This window comes from Ctenopharyngodon idella, chromosome 19 (genome assembly GCF_019924925.1).
Source record: "Ctenopharyngodon idella isolate HZGC_01 chromosome 19, HZGC01, whole genome shotgun sequence".
NCBI classification, from domain to species: domain Eukaryota; kingdom Metazoa; phylum Chordata; class Actinopteri; order Cypriniformes; family Xenocyprididae; genus Ctenopharyngodon; species Ctenopharyngodon idella.
Window position 1 is genome coordinate 28,393,729 of NC_067238.1, and position 25,394 is coordinate 28,419,122.

Sequence of the window (25,394 nt, forward strand, 5' to 3'; positions counted from 1 at the left end):
CGTTAAAAAAACTACTGTTGGGATTTACTAAAGACACGCAGTGCAAAATTAGCGCTGAAAAAGTTGTTTTTGCGGCTGACCTTATTGCACATGCATTTGTAGGACTTTCCCTTTCAGACGCAAAATTCATGTGAGGAGAGTATTTAGTGATTTACTAATGTTTTAGCTAGTCAAATTACTGGTATTTGCGGCATTAACGGCCAAAAAAGCACGTCTTAACCCATTTTGCGACATGGCTGCAATTGTTGCTGCTAGGAGGAGACACCGCAGAGAGCGCGTGGTAGAAGGTAGAAAATATTTTCCACTCGTATTAATTTCTTTGGAATGCCAGAGGAAGACGTTATCTGTATATTACATGTAACAAGTTGCGCCTGTGTCAACCCGCACCTGATGACCATCTGCTCTGCTTATTTGTGACCCAACGCTAATTTGCGCTGCTCTTGTTAGATCGCATTGGTCATTATGTAAATGATTTTACTGCGTTTGTGTTCTTTAATTTGCAGTAGATCACGCGCAAAACTTGCCACTCCCATCGGCGCATTTGTGGATTTGCGCTCTCACGCTAATTTGCCCTGTTTAGTAAATCTGACCCCTAGTGGTTAGTGATCTAATTTTTATCATTACTTTTTGTATGTTTGCAGGTTGTAACGTTATGGTATCGAGCTCCCGAGGTGCTGCTTCAGTCCAGCTATGCTACTCCTGTGGATCTGTGGAGTGTCGGCTGCATCTTTGCTGAGATGTTCAGACGCCGGTAAGTTTGCGCAGCGTCGTTATCGAACTCGCTCACTAATAACCCTGACTAGCTGACTGTAAAATGAAGAAAGATGTTGGATGCTCAGTTAAACAAGTCAATCATGGATGACCTGATTGCTTGCATGGCTGGCACACAGGGAGCAACAAGAGTTATGATTTCCCTTGAGTCTATAAATATTGCACAGGGTGTGTCTTGAATAATAATATGCTTAACATTCAAATATTTTAAATACATATTTTAAAGTGGAAAATATTACTTTTTTAAAAAATATCTATCTTTTGGTCTACTTTATTAGTGATAGGGGCAATTTTCCGTTCACACTGAAGAATATTATATATATAAAGGTGGCATTTTGAGGTGTTTTTTAGGGCCATAATCCAGACTTTAAAATGGAAATCTGACATAAAATAATAAAGAAATTGAAAACCATTGATCTGACGTAAAGCTATAAAATAAGCCTGGACATTATATTAAAATAATATATTACATTTGTGCCACAATATGGCTTACATGTATGTTGAAGACTCTGAAACTATTTTTATACTAATTATACTAATTATTTATATTTATGTATATGCTATTTTAATTATATAATTTAAAATTTGTAAAATTAATTTGAGGACTTTTTTTTTTTTTTTACAAGAGAGAAATTAGATATTTTCCCCCTTTTATAGTTTTATGAAACTGTTTTAAAATTATATTTTATGGTCTAATGTTCATATTCAAAAAAAGAACAGAAAAATCATAAATGCTAAAAGATAAAACAAAATTTTGAAAATATATAAATAAGAAGGATTTTGGGCCACACTGCTTCTGACCACATTTTTGCAGGAGGCTGAGGTTATTAAAACAGACATAAAAAAACCGTCACTGTGGTTGTGACAGGCACTGCAGACCTGGAGTGATCCGTTCATCTGTGTGCGGTTTAACGAATCTTTCCAACTGCTTAACTCAACACTGGCACATTTATTAAAGCTGCTCAATCCAGTGACAGCAGGATTTAATGGTTCAACGGTTCTTTCTTTGTGGCTTCTAATGTTCTTCATCAGCTTGTAGCGTATTATAAGGCTCTAAGAAGAGAGAAATATTAAAGATTAAGTTTTGCAAATGATTTTTTTTTTTTGTCATTTCTTATTTCAATGAGAATACTGTAGATGGAGATGCTAATATCCAGATGAGGTTTGTAAAGCAATTTCACTCATTAAATTGATGACCAATTCAAACATGTGAGAAATCCCTTCTTAAGCGCCATAAAGGCACAGATTTCAAAACAGATATAAGTGTATATGCATTGCAGTGTTATTTTAGTTTTATTACTATTTTGAATTAGCTTAGTTAATATTTTAGTTTAATTTGTAGTAATTTTGTTATGTGCTTTTGTCATTTTATTAGGTTTTGATATTATTTATATTTAGGTTTAATTTTTCTGTTTTCAGTTTGTTTTTTTTATTTCTAGTTAATACAAAGTTCTGTCATGAATCTGCTTGCAATCACATCATTCTCTATAGGGCACAACTGATTGGTTCCTGTTGCATCAGCAGCCAATGAGCTCGCTGCTCAACCTTCAAATACTTGGTCAGCATTTGCTGTAGCAGTTTGCAGCATGCTTTCAGAAACCCTCCACCTTCCCCAGCTCCACCTGTATAGATCTGCTATGGGTAATTCATGTATGCTATATTGTACAGCAGCAGTATGTCTTACTCGCTCACAGCAGTGTGTCATGTTTATATTGGCAGTAGCAAGTCCCGTACTTGATCAGCATAGCAGATCTATTCTGCCAAGACTTCAACTTTAGAGCTTCAACTTAAAATATTTTAAGGGCAACATTTCTAATTTTTGTTTAGTTTAAGTTTTTCTACTAATATTTATGTGTCACGTGTTGGCAAAAAGAGTCGGAATGCGCACAGGCTAATTTCGAGCTACAGGCAAAACAAGTGAAAAATTTTGGTCGAATTTGAAGTTTTCACAAAAACGAGTTAATTAAGCCATCATCTAGTGATCCCAATGCTCTAAATAGCAATTAAAGTATCTTTATTTGTACATTTTATGTCCATGAAAATTGCAGTTTCTCTGCTCGCTTCTGGACAACTGGTGTTTCCCTCGGCACAAGTTTGGTATCGTTGTACAGCGCAGCATTCCAACTTTGTGAATATTCATAGTGAATTCTCAATGGCATGAGCCTGAACCAATGAAATGTGATTTTCCAACGCATGCTGATGTAAGCAAAACAATCTTACTCGCGCTGACTGACAGATCCGAAGCGCGCGCACAAAGGCGCCTCAGACAGCGCGCAATCCCGATATACACAGAATTTCAGTATCTGTCTTTGCGAGTATTCGCGCAAACATTATCTGTTATGTATTAACTGTTGGGGGAAAACATCTGATGTGTGTTATATATTAGATCCATGCGATACAGTAGGTCTTAATATATAGGCTGTCTGTTTCATTAATGTTAATCAAACAATTGTGGTATCATGGAAAAAATAAAACTAACTCGATTTTTCTCAAAAATGACTTTGCTGACTCTATCGACTTCAAACGGGTGTAGCTCAGTCTTTTTTTTTTTTTTTTTGTCTGATTTTAACAAATCATACATGATTTTGAAGGGTTTTTTTAATAGAGATTTTGAAAATAATTGCAACTCAATTTGCCAGCACGGGTCACATATTTTATTTCAGCTTTATTTCAATTACCAGAAAAGTTTTTATCAGTTTTAGTCAACGATAATAATGCATTGTTGACCCATTTCATTCCAGCTTCTCGATGATGTTGAATTACCCACCCCTCCTCGTGCCGCTGGGGGCGATTGCGTGGGCTGATGTTTTCCTCTCCTGACGCGCCATAACAAGTGCATAATCGGATGAACAGGGAGATTTGTAATGGAAAGCGCAGACACACGAGCATGGACACACTTTCACACACATCCTGTGTTTCGCATTCTAACGGGCCCACCTGTCCGCGCCTTCCGCTATCCATTGATGGTGTTTGCTTTGCGGGAACGGCAGATAAACATTAGCTGACTCAGTGCTTAATACAATAATCCCATAGTTCAGATAGGAAAGTTATGTTTAGTTTCGGGCGCATAACTATCTGTTTAAATAGTGGCTTTTCATTTGTTAATTACTATGGAAACCTTAAAACAGCAGTTATATCCATTCAAGTGTTTGGTTTCCACTCTTTAAAGCCATGTGCCATAAAAACGCCACTGTGCTGGGCTCCTGGCATGCCTCCATTAGTGCCTGGGGGTGGGAGGGTAAGGGGGGCTTTCATTGCTGCTACCAGCACACCTTTTCTCCTCCTGCAGGTGATTAAGAATGCTTTTTAAAAGGCCACCTGTTGCAGATTAAAGGGCACCTGGGACCAGGTTTCTCCTCTGATGTCTGAGAAGTGCACCGCACTGTAAGCGCCAACCCCAGTAATGGATGTTTTCGATTCACCTGAGAGTTATAAAGATGTAGCGCGCCTCAGCCAGCAACATATTGAATGGCTTTGTTTAACTGTTGAGGGGACAGCATTTTCCTGGAGAGGGAGTGTGTAACGTGGGCCGTAGAATCTGCTCTGCTTAAGTTGTTTTGTTGAGAGTTTTATAAAAGATCTTTACTTGTCTGACGCTCACAATATGCAAACTTTAGAGTCAGACATACTTCATGCAAGTCTGTATCTGTAGGCTATCTTTTGGAGGATGTAGTCAGTGTGTTTCTGAATGACAGAAAGTGCTTTTGACATTCTGCTTTTCCACAGATTGAACATATTGCATGAAGGGTCAACATGCGACTACTTTCAGATCCTCATTCGCTCTCTCACAACCTAAAGTTGCTCTCACAAAAAGTAGATACCCCAACTATGTCATTTATTAAAGGTGCAGTGTGTACATTTTATAAGCATCTAGTGGTGAGGTTGCGAATTGCAACCAACGGCTCAGTCCACCGCTCACCCCTCCCTTTCGAAGCACATAGAGAAGCTACGGTGGCCAACACAGGACAAAGAAGTCGTCTGAGACAGCAGAGAGTAGCCAGTTAAGCAAACGCAGTTTGTCCATTTAGGGCTACTGTAGAAACATGGCGGCGCAAAATGGCGACTTCCATGTAAGGGGACCTGCGGTGTATGCAGATAGAAATGGCTCATTCTAAGATAATAAAAACATAATGGTTCATTATGTAAGGTCTTTATACACCACTGAAAACATAGCTATGTATATTATATTGCATTTCTGTCTATAGATCCTCCTAAAATTTACACACTAGACCTTTAATTTATTCAAAAATGATTTAAATATATTAATTTATTCCAGCATACACCTCCCTAAATGTTTAGCAGTTTTCAGTAGAATGCAGAATTGCACTACAGTTAATGATTTTGACGTTTGTTTGCCAAATCAGAAACATGTAGGGGGGAAGAAAAAAAAACATAAAACAGGAAATGAAATCATAGAGAGGACCCCTGCAGAGATGTGTATAGGAATATATATGTGATATAAATATATGAATATTAATTTTTTACTCAATGGATAGACCACATGACATTTTAGACTCATTTATTTGATACTTTTCTTGAAATGGTATAAAAGTTTTTCAAAACCATGTGAAACTAACTGACATGAACACAAATGAGCACTTTTCTAAGAAACTGGCATGTGTGTTTTAAACTAGATTTGCCTCTTATTCGCCAGGCAAACCAGTTTTCACAAATTCGGATACACCGATGCATTCCAGAGGTCGCGCGGGTGGAATGTGGATAGAGACACTGGCACTTGGAGCGTGACTCAACTGCGTGTACTGGCCTGGTGTGAGCGCTGTGTGTGCTGTGCCCACTCACTCAGGAAGCCTTTGCCCAGGCATAATGTCTGCCTTGTGCAGAAAGCCACTAATTCATTCAAACTACCAAGTAGCCCAAGGAAAGGTAGAATGTGCTCTAGAGATATTCAGCCATACTTGTTTTGGCATGACACTGCTTTAGGTGAGATCTTCCCCCCTTCACTGTTAGAAAATAGAACAGCTTTGCCTTGCCTTAACTGCTCAGGAATGGCTTTTTGCCTTTGAGGGTTTCAGCAGTTGATGCGGCATGTGAACGGCACAATAAAGGCAATTTTCTTTTTAACAAGCGAGTTCAAAGAGAAAAGGAGCACGAGCATCTAACGCGTTCGCCTCACCTGCGAAGAATGTTCTGCATCTGAACCGTAAAAAGATGTCTCTATATAGTAGCTAGTTAATAATATCGTTTTAAAAAATCATTCTAAACTTAAAAGAATAGCAAAGTCCACATCACAACTATAACAATAACAACTCAAAGGAACGATATTGTTGGAATCACTTTTTTTCCAGCTGATGAAAGAATCCATCCTGCTTTAAAGAGCTCGAGCATTTAAAGCAGCAGACGACAAAACTACAGAATAGACCCTTTTCACATTTCCGTGTTTCCAAAGACTATAGATGGTTCCAAAGACTATAGACGGTTCACTCCTATTAGTTATGAATGGGAGAAACTGCAACGCGCAATATGGCAGAATACGTCCTGCCTTCTAAGTAAAAGAGCCAATCGCTGATTGGTAAAGTCACTGCGTCACAGAAGCTCCTGTTCCCATAGAAAACCTTAGATTTGCGCTTAGGACTGCACATGCGCATTGGCTTGTCTAGCCTGAAAAATACGCTTTTTTTTTTAACGCTATTTAAGCATAACAAACATTTATGGGACAATTCATGTCAGATTTTGTTGCTGATTTGAAATGTGTTATTTAATTGCGAGTTTGCCAAGCTGTTTTTGAGATTTCAGGATTCCAAATATGGCCGAACAGACTTTCCTTGAAAGGGACTTTGGTATCAGGGCTGCCAGGTTTTCACAACAAAACCCGCCCAGTTGCTACTCAAAACTAGCCCAATCGCATTTCACGGGGAGTCCCACAGTAAAAATCACGTTCTAGGAGTAAAATCCACGTTTTTGGCGGGGCTCCCCAGATAAAAGTCGCAGGGGGTAAATATGTTATATGGGGTCGCTTCAACCCACGGACATAAAAAACAACCCGCGGCAACAGTGTAAAAGTAGCCCAATTCCGCGGGAAAACCACGGACTTGGCAACACTGTTTGGTGTTTCTCAGAAGCGTCATAATTGGATAAACTTTTATAGCAGTGAATGAGAGACTACATTAAATATATTTTTTGTCGTTCCATTTGCGCAAATAGCAAATTGATAACGGCAGTCAGAAGAGAGAAAGATGACATTTTTACCGTTACCGTATATATATTTATATATATAAAATATAAAAAAACTTTGCAGGATTTATGACATTGATGACCGTTAAAACGCGTCATCACAGTCTGTTAAAAGGGTCTATAAACAGAACGACGTTATTGTCCGTTATTGTGGACGTTTATGTTGGCTAGTAACGTTATCGTTCTTGGTGTAAACTGGCCTGTAGTCACATTATTTCTGAAAAATATTCAGACTTCTGTCTGTCTGTTCTCACTAATCTTTAAATAAAGTCTTGAGGGCGGCTTTTGAACCTCATCATGCAATAATGGAGGCGTAAGGAAACCGTGCACGTGCTCACTTCTGGCCCTTTGTCTGATTACAGTTGCGCTGAAGTTTGTGCTCTGTGTGGCTGTGAAGAAAGAGACTTTAAGAGTTTGATGCTTGTCTTGCTGTAGGGCGACATCTGGTGGTGGCAGGGGAAATTGCAAGCGCAGTTTTTGCAGCTTATTCAAAGACTTGACTATGGAAATGATTTAATAGTGAGCTTAATTTAGTTAATAATTCACATGCGTTTCTGTTTCTCTACTTTGGTTTTGTTCTTTCACACGGTTCATTTTTGCTCACTCACATAGAGGTTTGTGGAGAGCGAAAGCAGACGGCAGGGATAAATAGCTTTTTTCTGTCTCTTTTACTCAGTGTGGTGTGTTTTGGAGACTGAGCCCTGTGCTTGTGGCTCCTGGAATTTGTGTGCATGCCAAGGGAAGCATGCCCGCCCACGGGTGTCCTAACTGGCCTGAAGCCACAGGCACCAGTAGCAGTCCAGGCGGGTGGACTCCAGCATGTGCTGAAAAAGCCCTTAGATCTTCTCAGCCTCAGGCTGGCCAGGAAACAACACATATACAGTGGACCAATGTCTGTTATGTGGCTTTAGGACCTTATTTATACAGTGCAGCCTATAAGGATTTTCTTTCTCTTTGCCGCCTTTGCCTCTGGCAGACAGGCAGGAGACATTCATGATTATTGCAGAATTAGGAGTGAACATCTAAACACATAACCTTTGTTTGTTTTATGACTGTCACCGGCCTGCAGCCTGGCATATGATGTTTTAATCTGTGCATTAATTATTGATTTTATATATTTAAGATTTATTTTTAATTTTTATTTATTTATTTTAGTTTATTCATTTCTGTTTTATTGAAGATTAAGATAGATTATTTTAGATATATTCTTTTAATTTATTTTAATTTAATTGTATTATTTCTGTGTTATTTTAGTATCATTGAGATATCTTTTTTTTTTTTTTTTTTTTTTTTTTTTAAATATTTTAAATTAGGTTTTATTTATATATTTCTGATTTCATTTTAATTCTGGTTAGTTTTATTAATTTTGTTGTGTGTTTTGGTCATTTTTGTAAGTTTTAGTTTGTTTTATTTTTTATTTTTTCTATATAGTTTTTATTTTTTATTTCAGTTTTATAGTTTTTAGTACATCTAGTTACATAAACTTATTTTATTTCAGCTAGTTGCCAAGAAAATATTTGCCATTTTTAAGTTTTTTATATTATATTTTCTTTGAGTTGACGTTTATTTTATTTCAAGCAACAAAACTGTTTTTTTATGGCTTTAGTTTTAGTTTCAGTTAACTATAATAACCCTGTTTTTTTCTTTATTAATTTTTTCTTTATTTATTCCATTTTATTTGTTCAAAAATGTTCATTTTACTTGATCTATTTTAGTCTATTTATTTTAATTTATTCATTATGAGTAAAAACTAAAGGGTCATTTAGGTCTAGTTACTGCTGCAAAATCAATCATGAAATTAATTGCAGTCTTTGACCTTTCTCTTCCCTCAGCCCTCTTTTCCGTGGGAACTCTGATGTTGACCAGTTAGGCAAGATTTTTGAGTAAGTGTTATTTAATGAAAATAATATAATGCTCTAATAACTTATTGATCATGTGTTTATGAAGACAGTGTTGAGATGTAATTGAGATTGCAGTACCTGATTGTTTTGATTGTGATATTCCAGTGTGGTCGGGGTCCCTTCTCCAGAGGACTGGCCACAGGAAGTGGGTTTGCCCCAGAGTGCCTTTTCCCCTCGCCCTCCCCAGCCCATAGAGGACCTGGTGCCTGACATGGATGAGCTGGGCAAATCACTTTTACTTGTAAGTAGGAGATATAAAAGCTGAGGATATCTTAAATGTCTCGACAATAATTGTTGAATGTCATTCTATGAACAGATACCATATCCAGTTTGCTACATGATGTTTTATTGTTAATAAATTACAATGTGCTATCTTAAGCTAAATAAATACATTTGAATAAATACACCTCTTATGTAGTGTATACTATAAGCTGTATGTGAATGTAAAATGTCTACAGACTTTCAAAGATCAAAGTGCACAAAGTGACTCTCAAAAGAAAGAAGCGATTCTGAACTGTCTGAAACGAGTCGTCAGTAATTTCAGTCTTCCTGCACAAACCTATGTAGGTTTGTTTGTAACAAATTTGCATAATGCCAGTCTATGGTCTTCATTGGCTGTCTGTGAACAGCAACTTTGACCCGCCCTCAGGCCTGGAAGAGTTTGGTTTGTGTTGTCGTCATGTCGAGAAGACGCTGTTTTCTGCGTTGCGAAAGCAAATCTACTTTGATGCACTTCCAAAGAATGAGGATGTGAACATTTCACCTACAATATACAATAAACTAAATGAAAACTTACCACTTAGAAGCGTCCTGCTCAAGATGTCGTTACTGTTAGTATCACTGTGCTGAAGAAGCTTCCGGAAGTGAAATTCAGATATGGTAATACGCGTTGCGTTACGTTTCTGATGCATGTAACAGACTGGGCTGTCTGACTAATCAGAGCAGAGTAGGCTCTCAGAAACGAGGGGTTTAGAGAAACTAAATACTTGATCAAACCATGTCAGACACTTTGTGAAAAGAGCTGATTCTGCAATGTGTTTTATGAGAAAATTAAAGTGTTTTTTGACCTTGGATGCATGTAAACTTATTTTAGAAGACTCCAAAACAAAATTAGGAAGCTTTTAAAAGGGTTAGTTCACCCAAAAATGTAAAATCTGTCATTAATTACTCACCCTCATGTTGTTCCACACCTGTAAGACTTTCGTTCATCTTCGGAACACAAATTAAGAGCTTTCTGTCCCTCCATAGACAGCTACGTGACTACCACTTTGATGCTTCAAAAATGCTTCAAAACGAGATTGTAAAAAATGGTTTAGTCCAAATTTTCTGAAGAGTCTCCATCACTTTATATGATGAATTTAGGCTTTTATTCACATAAACATTCATCAACTCACACATCAGTTGTGTTAAACGGAAGCTCAAGCGTGTTTCCTTGCCTCGTGCGAGCACCAATGAGGTTCATTCTTGTGTATTACTCAGTGTTTGAGCTTCGGCAAGAGGTTTGTTCTCACGTGTCATTCAGGTTCGGTTGAGCTTCTGTTTATGTTTGCTTATCAATGTTTATATGCGAATAAAAGGCATACAACATATAAATCAATCAAGTCTCTTCAGAAAATTTGGACTAAATCGCTCAATTCATATGGATTAGTTTTACGATCTCTATGAATTTTTTGAAGTTTCAGTTGTGTAGCTGTCTATGGAGGGACAGAAATCTCTCAGATTTCATCAAAAAGATCTTCATTTGTATTCCGAAGATGGTATTACAGATTTGGAATGACATGAGGGCGAGTAATTAATGACAGAATTTTTAATTTTTGGGTGCAAAATAGCATAAAAGGGGCACTTTAACTTCTCATTGATGATGACGTCATTTGTATAATTGTTTTTTATTTAATTTACTTTATCATGTGGGTTTATCATTCTTTTCATAAAGGTGCCATAGACTGTTTAATTATTGTTTTCTCTTCTCGTTTTGTCTCTGCACAGCGTTTCCTGTCATTTAACCCCTCCAGAAGGATATCAGCTTATGATGCACTGTCTCACCCATACTTCCAGAGTCTTGACAGCACCAGCAAGAGTCTGTACGCCCAACCCTTCCCCAGCAAAAAGCCCTCCCTGGAGGAGAGAGCTGCTTGAAAGACATGATTTCCCACTGTAGACACAGACCCCCATCCGGTCCCCCCTCCTTTGAACTAGTCTTCCATAGCATAACGTCACATGCTGCTTTTAGAAATATCACCGCAACTATTGGTCGATCGTATTTTTTCTTTGCCCTCACTACTGCCAGCTAATAAAGACCAACATGCTGCCTGGATTTACATTTTTTTACAATATCAAAAGCTGCTCTCGTCTCTCCACCCGCCTTCCTCAAAGGAAGTTTGTCTGCTCAGAGGAAAATGTGCATCACGACACTGCCAGGGATCGTCCGTCTGTTTCCATGAATGCAATGCACAGTACATGTACAGGTCTAAACTGAGTCTTAGCTGCATATCACTGCCATGAACCAGCAAGGTCTTACGTGGGACCTTGTCAGTCTCACTCGGATTGAGCACATGTAGAACCACAACTACTGCAAATTCGGGCCCGTTGAACGGAACCTCTTATTTTACACCTTAAGATATAATCGCTAATTCACTTCACTTTTTTTTTTTTTTTTTTGAGCTCACTTTCGAAGTCCTCTCGTCACAGGCCAGGAGGATTTTTGTATTGTTTTCTGCCATGTTGTTACTCTGCAGTACAAGCAGGAGAGTGTGGACACATCTCCACGTGTGACTTTTTCTCATGACTGCATAACCACGGACACACAGAATCATTTAGTGCTCTATTTAATATGGCATTTTGTCACAAGCATCCTGTGTTCTCGTCCAGGACTGATGCTTTGAAGCACTATTTAACACCACATTTCCTTAACATTATAATGTATTTCAACATGTATTTTTTTTTTCTCCATATAAATTCCACATCCTGTTCACTTATTTTATTATGTCAGTGTTGATTGTTGACATTATTTTTTTTTTGGCATGTTATGTCTTAATTTTAGTGAACTTGAAGGTGTAGGTTGTTATAGAAGACTCGTTGATGTGTACCAAACAGTCTGCACCCTGTCGTCAGGGATTTAGACATAGTCGAAGGATGACCCGCGCCGGGTTGCATGTTGACTTTAGGGTTGGTTTAGAGATGGGTAACAGAAATACATGTATGAAAGAGTTAGCGCGTAGTCATGAAAGTCTAGTTAATGTAGTTATAGAGTTGGCGAGTGTTATGTTCGAAGTCAGGTTGCGAGATTCGTTCGAGGCTCGGAGAGTGATGTGTTATCCCATAATTGATCAATTAAAGGGTTAGTTTACTTCAGAATTAAAATTTTCTGATAGTTTACTCACCCTCATGTCATCCAAGATGTTTATGTCTTTCTTTCTTAAGATGAAAAGAAATTAGGGTAAAACACATGGATTTTTCTCTATATAGTGGACTTCAACAGGGACCAATGGGTTGAAAGTTCAAATTGCAGTTTCAATACAGCTTTAAAGAGCTCTACATGATCCCAGCCGAGGAATAATGGGCTTATCTAGTGAAACGATTAGTCATTTTTTAAAAAAAAAATAAAAATGTATATACTTTTTAACCACAAATGCTCGTCTTGCACTGCTCTGCGATGTGCCACGCATTACGTAATCATGTTGGAAAGGTCACGTGTGACGTAGGCTTCAAAATCTTCCAACATCGTTTCTTTTACTTTTTTTTTTTTTTTTGGAAAAGGCCATTTGACTTATTCTTTGTACATTCGCTTTGTAGACACTGGATCGGTACTTCCGCCTATGTCACGACTCACGCGTGACCTTTCCAATGAGATTACATAATGCGTGGCACATTTGTGGTTAAAAACTATATCATTTTTTTTTTAAATGACTGATTGTTTCGCTAGACAAGACCTTTATTCCTCGTCTGGGATAATGTAGAGCTCTTTGAAGCTGCATTGAAACTGCAGTTTGGACCTTCAACCCGTTGGTAACCATTGAAGTCAACAATACGGAGAAAAATCCTGGAATGTTTTCCTCAAAAACCTTAATTTCTTTTCGACTGAAGAAAGAAAGACATAAACATCTTGAATGACATGGGGGTGAATAAATTATGAGGAAATTTGAATTCTGAAGTGAACTAAACCTTTAAGTCCAGGTCCTTTTTATATACACGCAATGCTACATCCTTCCATTTCCCATTTCACTTAATTGTCCGGATAGATCATCACAAAACATGTACCAAGCCGCAGTGCCTTTGTGTTTAGCATGTGATGAAAAAGTGGAGGGAAGGAAGGAGGGACGCTGCTTCAGGATTTAGCGTATAGCCTGGTGAATCCAGGTGAAGCTGTTTGATGAGGGATGAGGAGCTATAGGCAGGCACTGTAGTACTACAAAACATTCACACAGTTAAAGTGATAGTTCACCCCTCACATCATGTACTCACCCTCATGCTGTATCAAACCTTTTTTATGAAACACAAAAGAAGATATTCTGAAGAATGTTGCTAACCAAACAGGTTTCTTCTGACTTCCATATATGGACAAGACAAACACTGAGACATGAATATCTTTTTTTGTGTGTGTTCAGTGGAAGAAAGTAAATCATGCAGGTTTGGAACGACATGAGGGTGAGTAAATAATGCCAGAATGATCTTTTTGGGTGGACTATCCCTTTAAGCACTGATGCTTGATTCATTCTCTCAGGATCAGTATACTCATTCTGTCACATTCCATGCTCAGGTCTATTTATGACTAGTTTTAGATTCAACAAGGGTTCAGGTTTTAGCTTAACCAGTAATACTTATGGTCTCAGCTATCTGGATACAATAGTGTTGGGTTATTTATACAATTCACTTAAATTTCCATTAATGGAAAAGATAATGAAACATACAGGTGGTCATTTCAGCATTTATTTTTTATTTATATAATATTATTATTAATATTAATATTATATTTTATGTATTAGATCACTGTTGTGTGGTGACTTTTGTACTGTCAACATTTTCTGATTCTGTGATCAGTTCACTGCATCAGTCTAATAAATCATTTCAATTGATCATTGGTGAATAACACCACCATTTTTCAAATCTTCACTGTACTGATGTTACGCTGGCACAGCTTTACCCTCCTCCAAATAAGTCTGTGATTGGATTTGGTGATCCAGAGGGCATTAGATATCAAACAATGTAACTGTATGCCTTAATGTTTGTGGGTCTTGTATAGAACTAATCTGATTTGTTTGTTTTTTTAGCTTTAGCTTGGTTGGCCTGGTGAATAATTCATAGTGTTTTAACATTATAAATGTATTAAATGTTAGGCTTTCGAATGTACGACCCGTTCTTGTTAGTGATGGAATTTGAATTTTGGCATGATGTGATGCTGAAAAAAAAAATAGCACCTTTGATATTTACCCATCTCAGTGCTTTTCCCCATGAAATTTTTTTTTTTTTTTTTTTTTTTTTTTTTTTTAGTAAATCTGTTGTAGATCGTTTAACTTTGTTTTAAAGAAAATGTCTTTTGTTGTTTGAAATGATATTCTTTAGTTAGGAATTTTTATAATCAATTTGGTTTGTGTAATCGGATATCATTTTAAGCAAATTCCTTTTGAAACGGCTTGAAATTGCTGGACATTGGTACATAATGTTTTGCTCCCTATACATTTTGTTCTTATTTATTGACATTTCGTCTTTTTTAGTTGACCGTAATGCTCGAAAAGGCATTCTGTCAATTGTAATATTCAAATTTGTATCTGATTGGACAGTGATGAACTAATGGTGCTGCACCTCGTGTCACTGCTGACTTGAACAACTGTAATCAATTAGGCAAACTTGTTCTCAAAAGAAGAGCAACAATAAAAGTGTCTTTTTAAATATTCTATTATTTTATTTTGGTTGCTTTTTATTGTATTTTATTTGTATTATATTTTACCATTTTTACATGATTTCATTTGTGCTATGTTTTCCCATTCTGATTTAAATAATTTATAATGTATCCCAGACAGAGAAAAATCATTAAGCTGGAAAATTCTATACACAATAATCTAATATGCTAAATCATCAACAATGAATACATATTCTAATCAATGTGCACAATGTTTTCATTCATTTTAGCTGCTGCACAGACACTGTGTATGAAAATTATTACCATTATATTACGACTTTTCAATGTTCTTTTTTTATCAGCAGCTTAATTATTATACTTTATTAATGGATAATCAAGTGTTATATCACTTTAGACTGCATCACATGTATTTGGTTCATTCTACTTCTTTTTTTGAGTAATTAGGTAAACTGTGTGGAATGATTTCTGATGTATCTCCATTTTATAATCATAATATGTATATCTTATAATTTCTCATAATATGTTGCTCTTTGTTTTATGGATTTATGTAATCGTTTTAAAAGTAATTATTTTAACTGTGCACATTGATTAGAAGTGGGAAGTTTTGGTCAGGGTTTTATTTGTAATTTTTTACATTGGCTGGAGAGTGATGTTTTTTTTTTTTTTTGTAAGCACCCAATCTGTGGTGTAAATGATTAATTTTAGCGGTTTATGTTGTCAGGTTCGTTTTTTTAAAGTGGGGATGGAAAAATGTGTACATGGAAATACTTTTTTTCTTTATCAACGCTTTGATTTGAAAGTCTTGTTCAACTGTATGTAATTCTACTGCTAAATCATTCTGCATTCTTCTGCTTTTAGCATCTATATATATATATATTTGTTTGTTTTGAGCGATGAAACCGCATGTGGACGTACTGTAGATCACATGACATATCTTTAATTTTGTTTTAAAAAAAAAAAAAAAGTCTTGTCTGGTTCTTCTAGTCATGATTAGTAATGATGGTTAATCATACAATAAGTAGAATGTATCTCCTTTTATTATGAAATACTGAAATTCAGTTTAAAATGAATCTCTCTTAAGCTATGTTCCTCTGTTAAAACAGCACATTCTTAAGTTTTAAAGCAAATGTTTTGTTGCTAAATTCATAAATTGAGCTACTCTTGTCTGTAAAGTGCAAAGAATTGTACGATTTTGCAAGAACCAAATTGAAGAGAGAGTTGGTCATTGTGCCCTTACATATTAGTGTGTTTTTGTTTGAAAAAGGGTGAATGAGATATGGTAGTATTTTGTATCTTTGTTTTTTCTGGACTGGTTTTGCTGCTAATGTTTGTCTTAGGCTCTGGCTCTTGTATGAGTTTTATTAAACTGGCCCACCTAAAGATTCCAATTTGCTGCCATTGAGAAAAAAAGCTGCTTTTGCATTTGTTTTATATCTGTAACTGCCTGACGTTTTCATATTTTTGTAAAATAAATATTCCACTGTGTAAAACTGGGTTGTAAAATTGACTTCTGTAATGAGAGAGAACAAAATGCTTCACTAAATCTCCCACATATAATTCCTTGTTTTATTATTTTACTTCAGCTCTTCTAAAGCCAGTGTTAAAGGTAGGGTAAGCAATTTCGGAGAGGCTAGCAATAGCAAGTTAGCTTTGAAAGCATAAGATCCCGCCCTCCCTTCAGAAGCCACGCCTCCTTCAAAACACATGAGCGCACACAGCCAGAGCAGAGTCTGCAAAGTGTCATGAGTTACCTCATGTCTCAAAGCACATTACATTACAATAATAATGAACGCAAACAACTTACAGAGCTCTTACTTATACCACCTGACTGCTGCAGATTTCAGCGTTGATAGTGTTGACATAGAAATGCATAAATCCGAGTCTGAGGACGTGAACAGCTCCGGGTAGAACATCACAGGTTGCAATCTCGTAATTGCGGTTATGAGAACACAGCGTAAGCTCGTTGTTTTGGTTCAGGAGGAACCGAATGCAATGACTGGACGAACATTTTTGGGTCCTGAGACTTCCACAGAAGATATATACATGTTTTAATCATAGACTGTATAAAACAATGGACGTAGTGTGCGTGATGTCACCCGTAGGTTTCTGAAGAACTTTTTTGAAGCCCAAAGTGGACGGAGCTGGCCATCACCATATTGGCAGCACGTCACTTCCTGATAACCGAAAATGGGCAAAGAGGCAGGACTAAGTGAAGCTGAGACAGCAGACAAATAGTGAGCAGCAGCAATCCACCTGTCGCTCAAGTGGCCACGCCCTTAATTATGCAGAACTTTAAGGCTCAATATAATTTAAACGGATGAGTTATAAAATTCACCCCTCTCAGTTAACATGAAAGGCAAAATTAGCTATATAGACCAAAACCTCTTTTCGTACCAGGCTGTAAACATTTTTTCTGCTGTAAAGTTGGGCATTTTAACATGAGTGGTCTCTGGGATTGACTCTCTTTTGGAGCCTGTCTCTAGCGGCCAGTCGATGAATTGCAGTTTAAGTCACTTCTGTGTTGTATTCAAGAGAGACCAGAAGGTTGCCGCTTGGTTTTAATATTTAGACCACTTTATTATTATCAGGATGTGAAGAGATCAGGATGTTTATAAAACAAATTGCCTACCCTACCTTTAAAGGACAAGTCTATTACAAATCTTAAATGATGATAAACTCCCACAATCAGTATCAATTACAAAGTGAATATCAAGTCATTGGTAATTGTAAGAATTGTTTATTCTATGGGAAGAATATACAGCTTGGTACTTTCCGTGCGGTCAGGCTTTCTCTGTTTAGGGACAGCATACCCTTTTGTGTTGTAATTTCTGTCCAGTCTTCAGTAGTTTTCCTTTTGTGCTTTCATTGATTTTTTGCAAGGGTCTCTCTGAGGGCTTTTATGAAAGCAGGACTAAGATCAACTGTCTGAGTCTTTGTTTGGCTTAGGGATATAAGAAACTGAATCCATTCTTCTGCATTTTTATTATTACGCTATTAGCAGAATATTAGATAGATACTACAGCGCAATTGCAACTGATATTGCTTTTATACAGTAGTTCTATAAACAAGTAATTAATAACAAGAAAATTATTTTCAAACAAAAATGTACCATTTTACGACACGCTACTGTTCAAAAGTTTGGGGTTTACAGCTGCATTCATTTGATAAACACAGTAATATTGTGAAATATTATTAATTTTTTTTTTTAAACAACTGTTTTCTGTTTGAATATCTTTTAAAATGTAATTTATTCCCGTGATGCAAAGCTGAATTTTCAGCATCATTACTCCAGTGTCACATGATCCTTCAGAAATCATTCTAATATGCTGATTTGCTGGTTAATAAACATTTATTATTATTATCAATGCAAACAGTTGTGATACATTTTTTTCAGGATTCTTGGATGAATAGAAAGTTCAAAAGAACAGCATTTAGGCTGTTTGAAATAAAGCAAAAAATTTTAAATGTTAAAGTCTTTATTGTCACTTACAGTATGATATTGTCACTATACTGCATCCTTTCTAAATAAAAGTATTCATTTCTTTCAAAAAAAAATATTTTTTTCCAGATCATATTTTAACAGCATAGATTATCTAATAATTTTACTAGAACATTTCTCATTTTTCGACAGAATATTTCATTATAATTATAGACTAAAATGTCTTATGATATATATTAGTAATTCTAGAAAATCTCTCAGATCAGATGTCGTAACTAAAATATATAATTCCTTTAGAAAATATCTCCTCTTTAAACCATATCTAAAAAATGCTTTTTTACCAGATCACATGTCATTTTTGCTAGATAATATGTAGTTTTACCACACAATGTCTAGTTATAATGACATAGCCTAATTGAGTGGGGAAAAAATACATTGCATTTAAATTTGAGATGAAATGGAAGTTGCAATAGATTTTCTTACCTATTGTGACATATCTGAGTGAAACAGCTTATCGAAGAAGAAAGGACGTAGGGCGGGACTTTATTTTGACTATTAGGAACTGATTGAATGGTTGCGGTTTGCTATTGGTCAATCTCATGTGAGTGACAGGCTGACCCGCCCTCGCACCAGTAAACACGTCATCAGAGAAGAGAAGAGATGTCACTGCAAAAAGGAGAGAGGAAGTTATTTTGATTAAAGATTACGATAGCACATGAATTTATGTGCACGGATAAATCATTTATAATAAAAGCTGCAATATTCCATGAAAATATCAATTGTCAATTTGGATCTCATGGTGACTTTATTTACCAAATAAGAGGAGGAAGCGCCCCCTAGTGATCATGTTGCTGAACAACCGCTAGTTGGCAATTATTCAGAAATTCTCTCTGCACACTGGGAGCCACCGCCAGCATCAGAGACATGTAAACAAAAGGCGAATTTAATAGATTTTGGCCTCTAGGTTTTAGGCAAAATCTGCAGAGATGGGCAAGCGAGATAACAGAGTGGTAAGTAAAGATAGTTTACGGACTCGCAACTTTCTAATATTTCAAGGAAAATAATCAAGAGGCCTTTAAGCAGCAATGCTAACGCGTCAAAACACTTAGCCAAACAGATTAGCCTCGTCCACTCACAGAATGAATGAATAAGCCAGCTCAAGACAGATGTTATACATTATGTTTATGTTTGCAGTCTGACGCAGTTTGCAAAATGTGACCATTGCTTAGATAGTATGCTAGTATGGCTAATGGATGTGGCTATCTGGCTCAGACATGCTAACTCAGCTAGCACAAATTCAACTTAAATGTCTCGTTATACAGACTGTTTGCTGCTGTGTTTCTGTTGAGCATGTGAAAAGTAATGCATTCGTAGTTTAAATTGATCAAAAGTGAAATGATGATAATACGTAGTATGCAGTTATTTTAACAGCTGGATGCTGAAGGGTGCCTCTGTTTTGTGATTTTCAAGGGTGTGCTGGCTGAATGTTAAAATATGATTATGTTTCAGGCGTACTTGAATCCAATAGCTGCTGCCAGAGCCAGAGGACCTGCACCCAACACCGGAACCACCATTCAGGATTATCTCAGCAGACCACGGCCATCATGGTACGGACAGAGGCATGATTATGATCAAAACTGATGAATCCGTTGTGGATATATGTGATTTTGATGTCATATAACTTTATGCGTATGTCTGTTTGTTCTGTATATCAGGGAGGAGGTAAAAGAACAGCTGGAAAAGAAGAAAAAAGGCTCCAGAGCCCTGGCTGATTTTGAGGACAGAATGAACGAGGTAGAGATGATTTGTTTCTGCGTTTCAGAAGTCAGTGGATTTCCAATAGACCTAGATCTACTGTTTGGATCATATGTGCTCTCTCTCATTTTTCTCAGCGATGGAAGAAGGAACTGGAGAAAAACAGGGAGAAGGTACTTGGTGGAGGTGAAAAGAAAGAAAAAGACAAGGAAAGGGAAAAGAAGGAGGTAAGAGTTGGTGTAGTGATCTGGGGCCTCATTTGTAAAACACAAATACAATCAGATTTGATCCCAATTTCAATGTATTTTATCCTACATCAAAAGTGAGAAACAAATCAGGATTTATAAAGGCAGAAACTGACAAGAAAATGTTCTGAAGTCCATTATGATAATGTAAAGATAAATTAATATTATTATATGTGCAAATTAACAACATTTTAACTTAATTATGTCACTGAAATCAATTCATTAATTTGAGGTGATGTGCTTGTTCACATTGTGCTTGAATTTAAGATGAAGTGTGATTTTAAAAAGGGATGCATTTAGGTACATTTTTGTGCATACAGATGTTTTATAAATTGTTCAGAGGAACATTTCGGAATGTGTCGTACGTTCACTTTTAGGATCTTTCTATGCATGTATTTATAAATGAGGCTCATGGTTTGTTGTATTTAAAAAAGCTTGGCTATGATTATCTGATATTTATCTTTTGTGTTTTACAGAAAAAGAAGGAGAAGAAAAAGTCCAGTAGGGTGAGGAGAGCTCTCCATGTTCATATCTTGAGCAACTGTAAACCAGTAATTAATTGATAATGGAAAAGTGGAATATCGGTTTCAAATAGTGATGGATGCTTATGAAACACTGCTTCATGAAGCTTCGAAACCTTTACAAATCTTTTATTTTCAAAGCAGTGGTTCGGAGCGTGTTTCAAACTGACAAAGTCACGTGGCTTCGTTCTGTCATAAATTTCAATGGTTCACCACTCTCTGTGAACTTTATGAATCATGTGGATTCATCAAGATCGCCCCCCAGCGGTGAATCATTGAACAAGTGTCTATAGCTGCGTCCGAAATCGCGTACTGTTGAATAGGCACTACATTTGAATTTAAATTTATTTCACAACTGTTGAAAAAGTACGTTCTATATAGTATGAATGCGTGTAGTATGAATGAATTTGGACGTACTACATCCACTATGTTGTTACTGTCACATGACCTACCAGCGTCAGTTATGTCCCTTCACCTCCATTCACAAATCTTCTCCCGTGGCCTCATGGGATAGTAAAGTGTCCATCGTATGCGCACTTCAGAATCTCACCGGAAGTAGTAAATCATCCGGGTACTTTTCGCCTACTGTTTTTCAAATACTATGAATTCGGACATACTACTCTGATCTCATACTGTTTTTCGCATACTATATGGTAGAGAAGTATTTGATTTCGGACACAGCGTATGTCTATTACCTTAGTATTAAGTGTCTAAGTGTCTATTACCTGGTCTCTGATGTGCGATGAGGTATTTGTATAATTAAAATGAATAGTAGTTTGTCTGTTTAGCTGACCCATCCATAGATCAAGCCAAAAAAAAAGCCTTGAAAAGAATAAATATTATAAAGACACTTCATATTTAATGGTATTAGATGATTAGTTAATTGCACCTGATAGATTATACTTTCAATAAAACATTTCTAATGGGTTTGTAAAAGCTGTTTTTATGCATGTTTGGCCTGAGTTTTTGTTGCATTTACACTGTTTTGACCAGCAGGCGTCACCAGCGTGTGGTGTTTCGAACGCTTCGAAACAGTGAATCATTTTGCAAAGCAATTGGTTCAATTAATTTGAAGCTTTGAAAAGCTTCATTTCTCCCATCACTAGTTTCAAATAATGTTCCATACTGGAAGAGGGATTTGCTTTTGTAGAGTATTCACGATTGATCTGGCCTGTTATCCACTGGTCACAGGGTCAGTTTTAAGTGACTTAAAATCTAACAAATTCTGCTTCTGTTGTGTTTGGTCAAGCATTCCTCATCTTCCTCCTCGTCCTCATCGAGTTCTGATTCCTCCTCCAGTTCCCCCTCAGACTCTGAAGATGATGTAAGTCTTGCTAATTATATGCTAATTTATTTGCATGCATTGTTAAAATGCATTATCACTGAATATTCTCCTGTTTACTGCCTTTTCAGGATGAGAAGAAAAATTTGAAAAAGAAGAAAAAGAGAAAAAGATCCTCTGCCCGGAGAGCATCTGATGACTCTGACACGGAGTCCGAGACTGATAGCAGGGTATTGTTGCTTTATATCTGCAGGGAAAAACATAGTTTAAAAGGATTAATGTCAGTTATGGAAGTATCTGGATTAACTGTAAAGGCCCCGATATACTTCAAGCAAAATCGAAGAATGAACTGGTAGGACGTCATTTTGAACACAGGTGCCAAAGCGAACGTTCCAGAAAAGTTGGTAAACACCTTCGAACTATTATTGGTCCATGGTGATTACATAATAGGTAGGTGTGGCTCTAAGGCCCGCCTTCTTTGACGTGGAAATCTTCTCCGGTTCATTTCTTCTGTTCAGTCCATCAAGGTCAGACGTCCACAGGCAAAAACATGAACACACTGGAGAGCTGCTTTATAGTAGAAAATGAAGTTGTAATTCTAATAGAAAGCAACAGTGACACTGTTTTTTTTTATGTTTAATACTGTAAAGTTGCTTGATTTAAAGCAATCTATTGAATAAAGGGCTATAATTAAACACGATGTGACTCATGCCAGGATTGCGAACAGAATACCGCTGCAAAGTTATTGCAAACTTCTTTTTACCCCTAAGCGAAGAAAGAAAAAGAACTTCACCGTGAGTATATCAGGGCCTTAATTATCCACAGTGAATAACACATTATTCTAGATTGGCCGCTCTTCTAGAAATTGCTGTTGAATTTTCTTCATGAATATTCATTTCCACTGCTGAATTAACAAATTAACATAAAAGCCAAATTGTTGGTGATACAGAAGAGATTTGTCAAGACTTGTGAGACTGAGTCCTGATGTTTTTTTTTTTTTATCTCTAGGAGTCATACAAGAAAAAAAGGAAGAAAATGGATGGAGAGAAAGACAAGGTACTGAACTCATTTAAAGACTAAAGAAATAGATCACTCCAGAAAAAAAATAAAAAAATAGAACATTCAATCACCTTCATTTAATTTCAAACAAAAATAGTTTTTGAGGTTTTTATTTCCAGTATAACAACAGTTCATAGTACCATATCCAGCATAATAGATTAGAATGATTTCTGAAGGATCACGTGACACTGAAGATTGACTTAATGATGCTGAAAATTCGGCTTTGCATCATAGGAATAAATGACGTTTTAAAATATATTCAAATAGAAAACAGTTATTTTAAATTGTAATAATATTTCTGTTTTTACTGTATTTTTGATCAAATAAGACTTTTTTTTTTTTTTTATAACTTTTTTAAAATCATACAGACCCAAAACTTTTGTATTGTATCATAAACATTTTTTTTTTTTTTCATTTGAAAGGATGAAAAGGATGGTCGAAGGAAGAGGAAAGCTGAAAGGAGTCACTCTGAGTCTTCAGACGAGTCTGATGTAGATAGAGATGTAAGAGTGTATTTAAACCCTCTGTGACCTTAATACGTGTCATTAAACCGTTTTAGCACAGCAAATACCATGTGACATGCAAAACTCATCTGTGAATGTTTTTGTTTTTTAGGGTGATCCCAAAAAAAAGAAACACAGTAGTGAAGAGAAGGAGAAAATTACAGTAAGTCTTCAGTGTAAAGCAGCTTATTCATGACTTTGGCTTGTTTTTGCCCTTATGAGGGCGGAAACGACTGAACATGCTACCCGCATCACTCGCAGAAATGTTATAAATAGTGGATTCGCAAAACAGAACTTAAACTTAACCCCTATTGTGCTATTTTAAAAGTCCCTAATTTAATTTGAGAGGTCTCCTACAATAAATTTACATGCATCCAAGGTCAAAAAACAATTACATTTTCTCATAATATACATTGAACATCACCTCATTTCTCAAAAGATTCTGAAAAAGGTTCATTCAAAGATATAGTCTCATTAAGATTCACCTCATTGGGCAGTTGTGGCCTAATGGTTAGAGGGTTGGACTTGTAACCCGAAGGCTGGTTCAAGTCTCAGTACCAGCAGGAAATGTAGGTGGGGGGAGTGAATGAACAGCGCTCTCTTCCAATCCATTTCATTAGCGACAACTGAGGTGCTCTTCAGCAAGGCACCTAACCCACAATCACTCCCCAGGCGCCGCAGCGAAAATGGCCGCCCAACATAAACAAACCGCGTATGTTCAATATAATCGACCGCAAACAAAGAGCCCATTACCATATCTGAATTTCAGCTCCGGAGGCTTCCTCAGTGCTTAATACACAGTGATATGAACAGTAACAATGGCGTCAGTTTTACCGTATCAATTCCAGCCCAAATCCTCATCCTTTTTGAAGTGCATCAAAATGGATTTTCAGCACTGAAAACAGTGTCGACATGTCGACAACATAAACCAAACTTTTCCAGGCCTCAGCTACAACTACAGTGTTTGAGGGTCAAAGTAGACGTCGTTCTTGGGCAGCCAATGAAGACCATAGACTGGTATTAGGCAAATTTGTTACATTGTTATGCAGGTATGTAACAGGAAGTGAAACTGAAATTGCTGACAACTTGTTTCAGCAGTTCAGAATCAATTCTTTCTTTTAGGATCTTCAAAACTTTGCAGACCTTTTACAATCACAAACAGCTATACTACACACTGCATGAAAGGTAATATTCGAAAAAAACACTAATAATGACATACTTGTTATCTTTATATTTACAGGACAAGTCCAAGAAGAAAAAGAAAAAGAAGAAGCATAAGAAACACAGCAAAAAGAAAAAGAGGAAGACTTCTGGCTCCGAGTTGGACTGAAGGGCTAGTGTGGCGTCCTGCGTGACGGGCGGCTGGAATTGTGAGTGGGAATGGAGATGGAGCTCTGGCCAGGCTGTGGGAAAAAAACCCCATTAGATATCTGTCCAAATGACTCTTAAATGCGACTGCTGCTTAGCACCGTGCGGCTGTGTTGCCGACTTGGATGAGAGGATCATGTGGTGGGGCACTTGAAAGGGGTTTGGGGTTCATTATGCTAGCTTTGTGTTTGTTTTTTAAAGCAGATGATTCTCAGTCCAAATAAAGGTCATTTACACCACCGCCGGCCCTGTGTACAGTATGTTTGTGCTGTTGTGGATAAGAAATGCTGGTTTATGAGATGTAAAAGCAGTCGATTTGCATTAAATATTTTTAGAAAATTCTTGTTTCTGTTTTTCCGTATGAACTGACATTTGGTTTCTTTCTGTGATGTCAGAATGAACCAGTGTTTCCTGCACCGATCTTCAGCGGCACAACAAAACAAATTATATTTTCCCCAGGTTGTGAATGTGTGTTCGCAGTCTGTGTTAAATGTGAGTGTT

General features: G+C 36.8%; 2 protein-coding genes across 2 annotated transcripts in view; both read left to right on the plus strand.

The window, feature by feature from the left end:
• cdk6 (cyclin-dependent kinase 6) overlaps positions 1-16,211 on the plus strand; it is a 51,093-nt gene extending 34,882 nt beyond the window's left edge. The window contains exons 5-8 of the mRNA XM_051872215.1: positions 642-751; positions 8,796-8,846; positions 8,970-9,105; positions 10,851-16,211. Coding sequence (XP_051728175.1) covers positions 642-751; positions 8,796-8,846; positions 8,970-9,105; positions 10,851-11,000 — 447 coding nt within the window. The 3' untranslated portion in view covers positions 11,001-16,211. The remainder of the gene's footprint in view (positions 1-641; positions 752-8,795; positions 8,847-8,969; positions 9,106-10,850) is intronic.
• A 2,790-nt stretch (positions 16,212-19,001) lies between these two features.
• fam133b (family with sequence similarity 133 member B) lies at positions 19,002-25,134 on the plus strand. The gene is made up of 11 exons (XM_051872216.1): positions 19,002-19,170; positions 19,670-19,767; positions 19,876-19,954; positions 20,053-20,142; positions 20,637-20,666; positions 21,931-22,005; positions 22,095-22,193; positions 22,972-23,019; positions 23,445-23,525; positions 23,638-23,688; positions 24,766-25,134. The coding sequence occupies exons 1-11, from the start codon at positions 19,147-19,149 to the stop codon at positions 24,853-24,855; spliced, it is 765 nt and encodes a 254-aa protein (XP_051728176.1). The 5' UTR covers positions 19,002-19,146; the 3' UTR covers positions 24,856-25,134.
• The last annotated feature ends 260 nt before the right edge of the window (positions 25,135-25,394 follow it).